We start from the raw sequence: 13,378 nt of genomic DNA, 5'->3' as shown, positions 1-13,378 counted from the left end.
ATCATGAGTGTCAAATGTAATCATCAGGCTTTTGAGGAACGTGTGGGTGACACTGAAGAAGAAGAGCCTTTGATTTCACTTGTGCTACAATCATTGATTTGGAATTCAATGAATGAAACAATGTTGCATCGGAATTTGTGACAGTTTCACAAGCGAGTTCCGAATGAAACGGCAGCACCAGATGAAACGGAATGTTCAACAATCTTTTTAATGTTTTAACTTTTCAGATAGTGAAAATGCATTTGAATGTGTGCGAGTCGCTTATATACAACGACCGCCTAATAAAGGCAAGGCAAGGCAAGTTTATTTATATAGCACATTTCATACACAATGGCAATTCAAAGTGCTTTACATAGAAGAAATTAAAATAATCAAAATAAATCAGAATAATTCAAACAGTTTAGAATAAAAAATAAGAAATAATGAAAAATAAAAATTATGATAAAAATAAAATACAGTAAATTAAAACCATTTAGAATAAAAATGTTTTTAGAATAAAAAATAAAAAGGTGTATAAAAGTCATTTTGTAAAGGGATTTTAGTCTTAGATGTATATAAAATAGGTATATATTTTAGCTGTGATTTCACAATTTGCCCCATAGAGGGTTATCAACATGTAGGAACAGGTTAAAGGAATAATTCGCGCAAATATCTTTCACTCACTCAAATGTTCACACTCTCTCCTCTAAAATGCAATAGCTGCTAAACGTCTCCACCTGTTGCTTTAAAACTGTGGAGCGACTCGGAAGATCAATTCAGAAAACACACATTCCTACACAGCAGTATCTGCGTTGCTCAACATTCACACCCATCACATGCTTAGACTGTTTTTTTACCCATCATCAGAAGTGCAAAGTTCACATTACATCCCCCCAAAAATAAGCAGCTAACACATCCCAAAAGTGGAGAGGGAGAAAATGATGGTGGAGGAAGCTACAAACTCAGCGTGTGCTTTCCCTTTCCCCGCAGCTTTAGACACGTCCAACACCATGGTGAAGAAGCAGGTGTTCGAGCTGCTGGCGGCCCTCAGCATGTTCTCCTCCGAGGGACACACACTCGCTTTAGACGCTCTGGACCATTACAAGGCAAGTGCTTTTTTGGATTATGACCTTCTGGATGTCTGATATCAGGGGCCGTCATCATCACACTCTTTAATTCATTCACTTTTAAGTCAGTTACATATAAAAACAGTTTGGTCTACTAAAAAGTAAGACTGGTCGCCCCTTGACTAACCGTTAGTTGCTCATACTAGTATTAAAGACACAGTCTTAGCATAATAGCTATGTTTATGTGCATGCCCTCAGTCTTTTGTTGTGTCTGGTGTTAACATGCGTCTCTCGGGTCAGCTGACACCCAGCTCGAAAGTGTCTTCTGTGATGAGATTGCATTACTTAATATTTGCTTAATATTAATTGTTTTATTGTTTTTATATTTTGTATTTTCCTTGTAAAGTTTTAACTGCTGTTTCTTTTTAAGGTAGACAATATTAACATCTGTCCAGGGACAATGGGTGAAAAATAGCCTAGTACATTTGCAGTAATGCTAGTTAATGTACACTGTCCCTGTTAAAGAAATAAATTAAATAAAAAAAATATTTATATATCAGTGTGTGGGAAATAGTACAATGCTACTTTATATACACTTCAGAATTTGCTTGTTTACAGTTACCTGAGAAGCAAAGTGAGAGATGATTTTGAGTCTTGTTTTCATGTATAAAACAAGACAAAAATATCAGTCAGCAGCTCAGAAACATAATCGTGCTGGTTCTTCTGACCCCATTGGCAGATATTTGTTCTTGTTTTTCTTAAGATGGTAAATGGATAAAGAAAGTCTTGTTTTGTGGAAACAAAATGTATCAAAATTAAGTAATTTTGCTTCTCAAGTACATGATCTAGTATCTTAAAGTGATACTCCACTTTTTTTGGAAATAGGCTCATTTTACTTCTCCCCCAGAGTTAAACAGTCGAGTTTTACCATTTTCGAATCCATTCAGCCAATTTTCTGATATTTAGAAAAATATCAGTAACTAGACAGTTTCTGGTCTCATTGACTTCCATAGTATATATTTTTTTCCTACTATGGAAGTCAATGAGACCAGAAACTGTCTGCTTACTGATATTTTCAGTAAAACTCAACTGTTTAACTCTGGGGGAGTTGTAAAATGAGCCTATTTCCAAAAAAAGTGGAGTATCCCTTTAATTTGTGCTGAAAAACAAGACAGAAATACTAAAGGTGCGTCCCAAATCGCGTACTTGTGCACTATTCTACGCCATTTTGTAGTATAAATAAATTGAGCGAGTAGTGCATGTGTTTTCACTGAAAATTCAAAAGAAAGAGTGCGCTTTAAGTTCCCACTTAATTCTACCAAAAAACGAAGTGTGGAACGTTTCATGCACTCGACTGTCACTTTAATTACGGGCTTTCAGACTCCGATGTTGAAAGACAAAATAAACGTATAAAGTTCATACACTACACGCTTAAGTGCAGAGTGTATAAGTGTATAGTGCGTCATGTAAAGGCACAGCTTAAGAAAATGCAGGGCCGAATTCTGTGTATTCTCAGAAAAAGTAATTCTTGTTTTCTAAATATGCATCAAAATAAAGTCTTTAAAACCAGAACAAACATCTGCCAATTTTGTTTTAATTTTTCTGACCCCATTGGAGGATATTTGCTCTTGTTTTAAGCACAAACTCACTATATTTTGATCATTTATCTTGTCATTTTGTTTCTTAATTTAAGAATGTTTAGATATTTGTGCTGTAAAACTGAGTATGTATGTATCATTATTGTACTTTTCGGCTGTTCAGATGACTGGACTGATCTCAACACCAGGAGAGATGGTCTTTAAAGTTAAGATGTCTGAAGTGTGCATGTCATTAGCGGTGATGTGTGACAGCATTGTGTTTTTCTGACAGTCTGTGAAGACGCAGCAGTATCGATTCAGTGTGATTATGAGCGAACTACGAGCCACTGATAACGTGCCCTACATGGTGACCCTTCTGAGCGTCATTAACGCCCTGATCTTCAGCGCCGACGACCTGCGGCAAAGAGACAAGATGCGCAAGGAGTTTATCGGTACATTACACTAAATACTACTGACTGTTCAGTATAAACTCTCCACAGTTCCCTACAAATGGAACGTGAGGCGTTTATTAACTGTAAACTGCAGAACAAGTATGAGTAGTATAGAAGAATGCTATTTAGACACAGCCCTGTAACCCTAATATTACAGAATACTAGCATAATACTGCACAGTGCACTGAATATTTATTAAAAAATAGCTTGTGAAACTGCATTCAGACAGTAGTATGCTACATTGTCACATTTCATTTAATGTTAATCAGAGTTAAATAAATTTCAGTCGGATCACTTAACGAGTTAAGTGTGTTAAAATTGTTGCTTATTGTATATTGAGCATTTCAACCGACTGAATAGGTATCTGTGTGCAACCTATTGTGCATGATAAACATATTGCATACTGCAAATATAATACGAGTAGTATATAATATGATGCAATATGTAGTATGCTATAATAATATGAGGCTTATTGGGCTGAGTGCATTGTACTGAATGCTGCCTGTTATTTATTAAAAATAGCATGTGAAACAGCATGCAGTGTGCATGCATTCAGACAGTAGTATACTACATTTACTATATTGCACATTTTGTGTGTGCAACCTATTGTGCACGATATTTCATACTGCAAAACTATATGATTAGTATAGACGAATGCTATTTAGAACCCACCCTATAACCCTAATATAAAATGCTAGCATGCTAACTGCATAGTGTACACTGAATGTCTTAAAAATAGCATGCATTCAGAGAGTAGTATGCTACATTTATTATATTACTGATTTTGGGTGTGCAAGTTATTGTGCACGGTATACATAATGCATAGTATGAGTAGTGTAGAAGAATGCTTTTTAGAATACAGCCCTAATATTATAGAACGCTAGCATACTAATTGCACAGTGTACACTGAATGCTGCCTAAATGTCTTAAAAATAGCATGCATTCAGAGAGTAGTATGCTACATTTATTATATTACTGATTTTGGGTGTGCAAGTTATTGTGCGCAGTATACATAATGCATACTGCAAAAATAGTATGAGTAGTATAAAAAAATGCTTTTTAGAACACAGCCCTAATATTATAGAATGCCAGCATACTAACTGCACAGTGTACACTGAATGCTGCCTAAATGTCTTAAAAATAGCATGCATTCAGAGAGTAGTATGCTACATTATTTATATTACAGATTTTGGGTGTGCAAGTTATTGTGCATGGTATACATAATGCATACTGCAAAAGTAGTATGAGTAGTATAAAAGAATGCTTTTTAGAATATTATAGAATGCTACCATACTAATTGCACAGTGTACACTGAATGCAGGTTATTTGTTTAAAAATAGGATGTGAAACAGCATGCAATATCCATAAATTCGGGATTATATTACCTATTGTGCACGATGCTGCAAAAATAGTATGCAGTAGCAAACAGAAGTGATCAAGTCTTAATTGCGTTCACCTGTTTATTACACTAGCTCCGCCTCCTGTTTTGTGTTTTAGCACCACTCAGGTCTCAGCACAGAGCTTTAGATGTTTGTGAGCATTATTTATGGATATTACGTTTATTTTGGTTTATTTCCAGGATTGCAACTGCTTCAACTACTGCCAAAGCTTAGGTGAGTTTCATTCGAATTCATTTCAATGCGCAACAGGAATTTAAACATGAAATAAAGCTCAAGTTTGTGTGTGTGTTTTAGAGAAGAGGACGATGAAGACTTGATCATCCAGTGTGAGGCGTTTGAAGAGGCCATGGCTGAGGATGAGGACGAGCTCCTGAGGCTTTATGGAGGAATCGACATGAGCAACCATCAGGAAGTCTTCACAGCTCTCTTTAATAAGGTGAGCACTGTGTTTAATGGTAGTTCTCACTGGTTTCTCTGGAAGTTGGATCAGTAACTCGTGTGTGTGTGCAGGTGAGCAGTTTCCCGTCCTCGCTCCAGCTGTTGTCTATAACACAAGCGCTGCTGCTTCTGGGTCCGGAGCGAGTGGATATCTGGCAGGCGCTGGAGTCGCTGGTGAACCGAGCCTCACTGATCGCCCAGAGCTGTGAGTTCCCATGACGGACGCTCCGGTCTGTTCCTCAGGGAGATCTCGGACCGGCTGATTGGTCTTTGAGTTTGGCTTTATATGAGACATGTCTCGAGGTTTGATCAGAAAGTGTCGTGTCGTTATCACAGCTCTTTTTCAAACCAAGGGGAACTTGCTTGCTCGTTTACATATACATTTACTTGCTAATTTACTTATTTTTGTTTATTTTATTTTTCGCTTGCTTGTATATTTACTTCCAGGTTTATCTATTTACAATTCTTATTTACTTGCCTATTTACGTATTAACGTAATTGTACTTATTTTATTTACATACACTTATTTATTTGCTATCTTTTTTCTTTGCTTCTTTAATTACTTGTCGATTTACGTATTGATTCGCTTTATTTATGTATATTAATTATTTATTTACATTTACTTGCTCATGCATTTACTTATAGATTGACTTATTTGCAATTTAATTTACTTGCCTATTTACATATTTATTTGCTTATTTACTATTAGATTTACTTGTTTGCATATTATTTTACTTATTTATTTACTCTCTAATTTACTTATTTTTGTTTATTTTATTTTTCGCTTGCTTGTATATTTACTTCCAGGTTTATCTATTTACAATTCTTATTTACTTGCCTATTTACGTATTAACGTAATTGTACTTATTTTATTTACATACACTTATTTATTTGCTATCTTTTTTCTTTGCTTCTTTAATTACTTGTCGATTTACGTATTGATTCGCTTTATTTATATATATTAATTATTTATTTACATTTACTTGCTCATGCATTTACTTATAGATTGACTTATTTGCAATTTAATTTACTTGCCTATTTGCATATTTATTTGCTTATTTACTATTAGATTTACTTGTTTGCATATTATTTTACTTATTTATTTACTCTCTAATTTACTTATTTTTGTTTATTTTATTTTTCGCTTGCTTGTATATTTACTTCCAGGTTTATCTATTTACAATTCTTATTTACTTGCCTATTTACGTATTAACGTAATTGTACTTATTTTATTTACATACACTTATTTATTTGCTATCTTTTTTCTTTGCTTCTTTAATTACTTGTCGATTTACGTATTGATTCGCTTTATTTATGTATATTAATTATTTATTTACATTTACTTGCTCATGCATTTACTTATAGATTGACTTATTTGCAATTTAATTTACTTGCCTATTTACATATTTATTTGCTTATTTACTATTAGATTTACTTGTTTGCATATTATTTTACTTATTTATTTACTCTCTAATTTACTTATTTTTGTTTATTTTATTTTTCGCTTGCTTGTATATTTACTTCCAGGTTTATCTATTTACAATTCTTATTTACTTGCCTATTTACGTATTAACGTAATTGTACTTATTTTATTTACATACACTTATTTATTTGCTATCTTTTTTCTTTGCTTCTTTAATTACTTGTCGATTTACGTATTGATTCGCTTTATTTATGTATATTAATTATTTATTTACATTTACTTGCTCATGCATTTACTTATAGATTGACTTATTTGCAATTTAATTTACTTGCCTATTTACATATTTATTTGCTTATTTACTATTAGATTTACTTGTTTGCATATTATTTTACTTATTTATTTACTCTCTAATTTACTTATTTTTGTTTATTTTATTTTTCGCTTGCTTGTATATTTACTTCCAGGTTTATCTATTTACAATTCTTATTTACTTGCCTATTTACGTATTAACGTAATTGTACTTATTTTATTTACATACACTTATTTATTTGCTATCTTTTTTCTTTGCTTCTTTAATTACTTGTCGATTTACGTATTGATTCGCTTTATTTGTGTATATTAATTATTTATTTACATTTACTTGCTCATGCATTTACTTATAGATTGACTTATTTGCAATTTAATTTACTTGCCTATTTACATATTTATTTGCTTATTTACTATTAGATTTACTTGTTTGCATATTATTTTACTTATTTATTTACTCTCTAATTTACTTATTTTTGTTTATTTTATTTTTCGCTTGCTTGTATGTTTACTTCCAGGTTTATCTATTTACAATTCTTATTTACTTGCCTATTTACGTATTAACGTCATTTTACTTATTTTATTTACATACACCTATTATTTGCTATCTTTTTTCTTTGCTTCTTTAATTACTTGTCGATTTACGTATTGATTCACTTTATTTACGTATATTAATTATTTATTTACATTTACTTGCTCATTTACTTATAGATTGACTTATTTGCAATTTAATTTACTTGCCTATTTACATATTTATTTGCTTATTTACTATTAGATTTACTTGTTTGCATATTATTTTACTTATTTATTTACTCTCTAATTTACTTATTTTTGTTTATTTTATTTTTCGCTTGCTTGTATATTTACTTCCAGGTTTATCTATTTACAATTCTTATTGACTTGCCTATTTACGTATTAACGTAATTTTACTTATTTTATTTACATACACTTATTTATTTGTTATCTTTTTTCTTTGCTTCTTTAATTACTTGTTGATTTACATATTGATTCGCTTTATTTACATATATTAATTATTTATTTACATTTACTTGCTCATGTATTTACTTATAGATTGACTTATTTGCAATTTAATTTACTTGCCTATTTACATATTTATTTGCTTATTTACTTGTTTGCATATTATTTGACTTATTTATTTACTCTCTAATTTACTTATTTTTGTTTATTTTCTTTTTCACTTGCTTGTATATTTACTTCCAGATTTACCTATTTACAATTCTTATTTACTTGCCTATTTACATATTAATGTAATTTTACTTATTTTATTTACATACACTTATTTTTTAGTTATTTATTTGCTATCTTTTTTCTTTGCTTCTTTAATTACTTGTCGATATACATATTGATTCACTTTATTTACATATATTAATTATTTATTTACATTTACTTGCTCATGTGTTTACTTATAGATTGACTTATTTGCAATTTAATTTACTTGCCTATTTACATATTTATTTGCTTATTTACTATTAGATTTACTTGTTTACATATTATTTTACTTATTTATTTACTCTCTAATTTATTTTGAATTGTATATTTATTTTCTTTTTCACTTGCTGGTATATTTACTTCCAGATTTACCTATTTACAAAATTAACTTTCTTATTTACTTGCCTATTCACAACATACTAACGTAGTAATTTATTTACTTATTTTATTTACATACACTTATTGTTTAGTTATATATTTGCTACCTTTTTTTCTTTGCTTCTTTAATTACTTGTCGATTTACATATTGATTTGCTTTATTTACATATATTAATTATTTATTTACATTTACTGGCTCATGTATTTACTTATAGATTGACTTATTTGCAATTTAATTTACTTGCTTATTTACATATTAACTTACTAATTTATTTGCTTATTTACTATTAGATGTGCTTGTTTGCATATTTATTTACTTGCTAATTTACTTATTTTTTTATTTTGAATTGTATATTTATTTTCTTTCACTTGTTTGTATATTTACTTCCAGATTTACTATTTACAAAATTAACTTTCTTATTTACTTGCCTATTTACTTCTATTATTTGCATACACTTATTTTTTTGTTATATATTTGCTACTTTTTTTTTTGTTGATTTACATATTTATTTACTTATTCACATACTTATTTACATTTACTCGCTCATGTATTTACTTATAGATTGACTTTTTTGCATACTAATTTACTTGCCTATTTACATATTAACTTACTAATTTATTTGCTTATTTACTATTTGATTTACTTGGTTTACATATTTATTTACTTATTCATGTGCTTATAGATTTACTTATTTATTTACTTAACATATATTCATTTATTTATTTACATTATATTATTTATTGACTTTTCTCATGTATTTATTTATTGTAAGTTTTTGTTTTTGTCGGTAATGTGCTGATGAGGTGTTCTTGTTCTCCGTTCAGCTGAGATGGACTCGTGCGAGAGGATTCTGCAGCGTCTCGTCTTCGCCAAGGAAGCTTCGCCCAAAGGTTCTTCTGAGGTCAACGGTCACCAAAGAAAGAATCAAGCCGTTCAGACTGAGGCGAGAGACGGGAAGCTGAAGTGTTCATGCGGATCAACCAACAACCAAGAACCACAGCGCACCCCCACTAAGTCCTTATCTACTCCTCCACCATCACCTCCTCCACCTCTCAAAACGGGTGCTGGACCTCCTCCACCTCCACCTTTACCAGCACCCGGGATGCTTCCTCCACCACCTCCTCCACCACCTTTACCAGGATCACAGATGCTTCCTCCACCTCCTCCACCGTTACCGGGTATGGGTGCACCTCCACCGCCGCCTCCTCTGCCTGGTATGGGTGCACCTCCACCGCCGCCTCCTCTGCCTGGTATGGGTGCGCCTCCACCTCCTCCACCGTTACCGGGTATGGGTGCGCCTCCTCCACCTCCTCCACCGTTACCGGGTATGGGTGCGCCTCCTCCACCTCCTCCTCCTCCGGGCATGAGCGACGTGATTGTGGCGAAGACGTTTAATCCGATTGGTCAATGCTACGGCGCACCGGTGAAGAACGGCCCTTACCCCTCCCTCAGGATGAAGAAACTCAACTGGCAGAAGCTCAACTCCAGAGCGCTTAGTGGTGAGACTAAACCAGCATAACTGGGAGAAACCCAACTGGTCTGGGTTTGGAACGCATGAGCTGAAAAAATGCATGGCTTAAAATTATGTAAATGCTTTTAAAAAAGAATAAGATGTATTTTTTTGAAGCATAATTATACTGTATATAAAAATATAAATCTTAAAAAAAAATAAAAAATTTAAAGCGCTAGTTTTACATTGTTTTAAGTTAGGGCAGGGTATTGACACCAATTTCACAATTCGATTCAATATTGATTATTGTGGGTATCAGGTACAATACATGGCAAATTTTCTCGCAATAAAAAACAAAAATAAAAAAAAAATAATAATAAAAAAAAAATACATTAAAAGTCAACCAACAGCATAAATAAATAAAAAAATAATAATAATAAAAAAAATACATTAAAAGTCAACCAACAGCATAAATAAAAATAAAAAAAAATAAAATAAAAAAATACATTAAGTCAATCAACCGCATAAATAAAAATAAAAAAACATAAAAATAAAAAATAAAATAAAAAAAATACATTAAGTCAATCAACAGCATAAATAAAATAAAAAATACACATTTACAATAAAACAGAAACACATGAAGTCAATCAACAGCATAAATGCAAAACATTCACATCTATACAAAAGGGTAAAAATAAAATAAAAGGAGCATCAAGTTACAAGTAAACTTACAAAGGAAATAGAAATATACAAAGGAAATAAAAAAACAGTTTACAGCATTAGTTGAGATTTGGAGTCAGTTGTGCTTCATTAGCCTACTATAATATTGAAGGTAAAAATCACCTGATTTGTACACAAACACCTAAATTACACTTTTATTTATTTTATAACAATAATGTTATATGAAATATAAACATTTAAATGGTGGCTGCATAAAAACTTGCCAGATCTTTTCAAAAAACATTCATAAAATATTGAAAAACACTAAATTAATGATGAATATGTAATATGGTGCTTGTATTGTGTTAATTTTTCTAGCTGGCTTACGAGTTTATAGTCACTGGATTTTTTTTTTTTTTTTCTGAGGTAAATTTTACATTACATTGTTTACACGCCATTTGCCGACATCTTTCCACGGTTGAATCACTGATTGAGCGATTATATGTGAAAGATGCGGATTTCGATAAGTTGTACTCTGCACTTTCAGATGCTCGTTCATGTTTATTTCGCGCTGTAACTGGTATTATTTTAGAAAATTTTTGGTCGCATGTGTGACCTAGAGCCCTGCATATAAATGTATGATTCTATGTATTTGTTAACTAATGCTATTTAAATAACAGTGCAGTTGACGTGTCTGTTTGTGGGACATCTGAAGCTGGTTTGCACATGTCTGAGAGTGTGTTTGTTTTTCATTCTTCAAAGTAGACGGTCCTTCCATGTGGGCCTCCGTCCCGAACGCTTCGCTGGAGCCGAACTACAGCAGCATCGAGGAGCTCTTCTGTCTGCCGGTGGCTGAGCCCAAAGACAAGAGCCCGGCCGCCCCTGTCAAGAAGGAGCTCAAAGAGGTTTGGAGTCTAATAATGCACAGTAGAGTTAATTTCACAGCGAATGCATGAACTGAGGGAAATCTTTCAAGAGTCACATTGGATAAAAACACCTGCCAAATGCGTTCACTGCTCCTCAAGGCTGCATTTATTTAATCAGAAATATAGTAAAATTGTGAAATATTATTATAGTGCAGATCATCTGTTTTCCATGTGAATATATAGTAAAGTGTAATTTATTCCTGTGATCAAATCAATCATTACTCCAGTCTTCCGTGTCACATGATCCTTCTGAAATCACTCTAATATGATGATCTGATGCTCAAGAGACATTTGTTTATAAATGGTGAAAACGGTTCAGATTCATGTGAAAACTCAATCAATTGAATGTGTCCTAGATAAAGAGTGTTGATTTCTAACTTCTTTCTTTCTTACCCTCAATGTTTGAACGGTAGTGTATCTCGTTTGTGACTCGGTAATGATGCTGGAATACATTAGCTTACAAATTATTCATATAGAAAACAGATGATTTACATTGGAATAATATTTCAGTTTTATTGTATTTTCAATCAAATAAATGGTCAGTTGATTCGGATTCATAGCCTCCACAAAATAGTGACATGTGAATGTACAACAGCACGAATTAACAAGGCTAAACCCATTATCGTTGGTGCATGGCAATGTTTTTCTTCAAAAATGTTGGATTATATGAAGGAATGATTGTATAAAGATTTCTTATTTTATTTAGCTTTTTATTTATATATATATATATATTTGTTTTATGCTATGTTCTCTGTCATACTGTACATTTCTTGATGTGTCTGTTCCCCCTTCCCTGTCTTTTATTTATTTATTTTTTTTTGGAGATGTTTGTTTTATCTTTGTTTCTAAAGAGTTGATCACAAAAAATAAATAAATGGTCAGTTGATTAAAAGCTAATAATTAAACCTTACAAATGTAAAACAAACTTTTTATCTGCCTGTCATGTGACTTTTAACCAACATGAGAAAACCGCAAACTTGTCGTTTATTTACTGAAATAACTCAATCTCATTTAAGTTAATATTTGAGCTCAAATGGTTTCAGATGATAAAGTTTGTGAATCCGTTTTAGATTGAATCATCAGTAAATAAATGGGGTTGATTTTAACGTTATGGATGATTTTTTTTTTTTCTCCTGTTTCTCAGATTTCCTTTATTGACGCCAAGAAGAATCTGAACCTGAATATATTCCTGAAGCAGTTTAAGTGGTAAGATCAGACGTTTCTGACTCCTCATTGGTGTGTGAGTGTGTCCAGACGTGTAAGATCTGTGATTCCCTCCCCAACAGCTCGCATGAAGAGTTTGTGGCGATGCTGCTGAAAGGAGATTGTTCAAAATTCGACGTCGAGTCTTTGAAACAACTCCTGAAACTGCTTCCGGAAAAACATGAGGTACTTCCCAATAAAATGCACCATCGAAATGACGGTTCACAAGTGTTTCAGATTCATAGACCTTGATGCAAATGAAAACAAGGCTCACAATCTTGTCTTTTTGTCCACTGGAAATGTTTAAAGCGCCCCTAATATGCTGTTTTTAAGACTCCTAGTTTTGTTTTAAAGTCTCCTACAACATACGAGTTGCATATACTGATAAGACTAGTCTTACAAGTTTTCATCATTCTTCCATTTTTATAGTTGGTTTCAAAAAGTACATTGGTCTAATTTGATTGCGAACAGTACGACTGTTTACCCCTTAACTAACTGCTAGTTGGTCATACTAGTTCTTAAGACATGTTTATGCAACCGGCCCCTGGTTTACATGCATTCAAGGTCAAAAACACTTTAATTTTGTCCTAATATCCCCTGCAGCGTCAGCTCTTTCGTCTCAGTGTCTGAAACGCTTCGTCTCTCTAAGCTCCGCCTCTCTGAGAGCTGCTCTGCTCTGATTGGTCAGATTGCTCATTATCATATCTGAATCTCAGCTCTTGACACACAGTGACCTGAACGGTAACTATGGTGAGGGTCTTACCGTTTTCTCAGCGCTGTCTCGACATGAACAACACGAACCAAACTCTTCCGATCTAAGAGACGCTGCTTATTTTTAGGAGATAAACTCCATTTGCATTCACAAACCGCTTTTTTACACACTACATG

The 13,378-nt window shown here is 32.6% G+C and overlaps 1 protein-coding gene across 10 annotated transcripts in view; it reads left to right on the top strand.

The window, feature by feature from the left end:
- inf2 (inverted formin 2) overlaps nucleotides 1-13,378 on the top strand; it is a 38,288-nt gene that overhangs the window by 10,931 nt on the left and 13,979 nt on the right. For 7 of the 10 annotated variants that reach the window (XR_016146726.1, XM_039662946.2, XM_039662942.2 and 4 more), the window contains exons 3-11: nucleotides 970-1,085; nucleotides 2,916-3,075; nucleotides 4,655-4,688; nucleotides 4,770-4,911; nucleotides 4,986-5,118; nucleotides 9,076-9,750; nucleotides 11,124-11,266; nucleotides 12,432-12,493; nucleotides 12,574-12,676. Coding sequence is in view for 9 of the 10 variants with exons in the window: in XM_039662946.2 (XP_039518880.2) it covers nucleotides 970-1,085; nucleotides 2,916-3,075; nucleotides 4,655-4,688; nucleotides 4,770-4,911; nucleotides 4,986-5,118; nucleotides 9,076-9,750; nucleotides 11,124-11,266; nucleotides 12,432-12,493; nucleotides 12,574-12,676 (1,568 nt within the window). In the remaining variant the exon portion in view is untranslated. The remainder of the gene's footprint in view (nucleotides 1-969; nucleotides 1,086-2,915; nucleotides 3,076-4,654; nucleotides 4,689-4,769; nucleotides 4,912-4,985; nucleotides 5,119-9,075; nucleotides 9,751-11,123; nucleotides 11,267-12,431; nucleotides 12,494-12,573; nucleotides 12,677-13,378) is intronic. The other 3 variants (XM_039662943.2, XM_089120614.1, XM_089120612.1) reach the window with 2 other exon arrangements.

Source organism: Pimephales promelas, chromosome 15 (genome assembly GCF_988280905.1).
Source record: "Pimephales promelas chromosome 15, fPimPro1.hap1.1, whole genome shotgun sequence".
In the NCBI taxonomy this organism is placed as follows: domain Eukaryota; kingdom Metazoa; phylum Chordata; class Actinopteri; order Cypriniformes; family Leuciscidae; genus Pimephales; species Pimephales promelas.
This window is presented reverse-complemented; position numbering and strand designations above follow the sequence as displayed.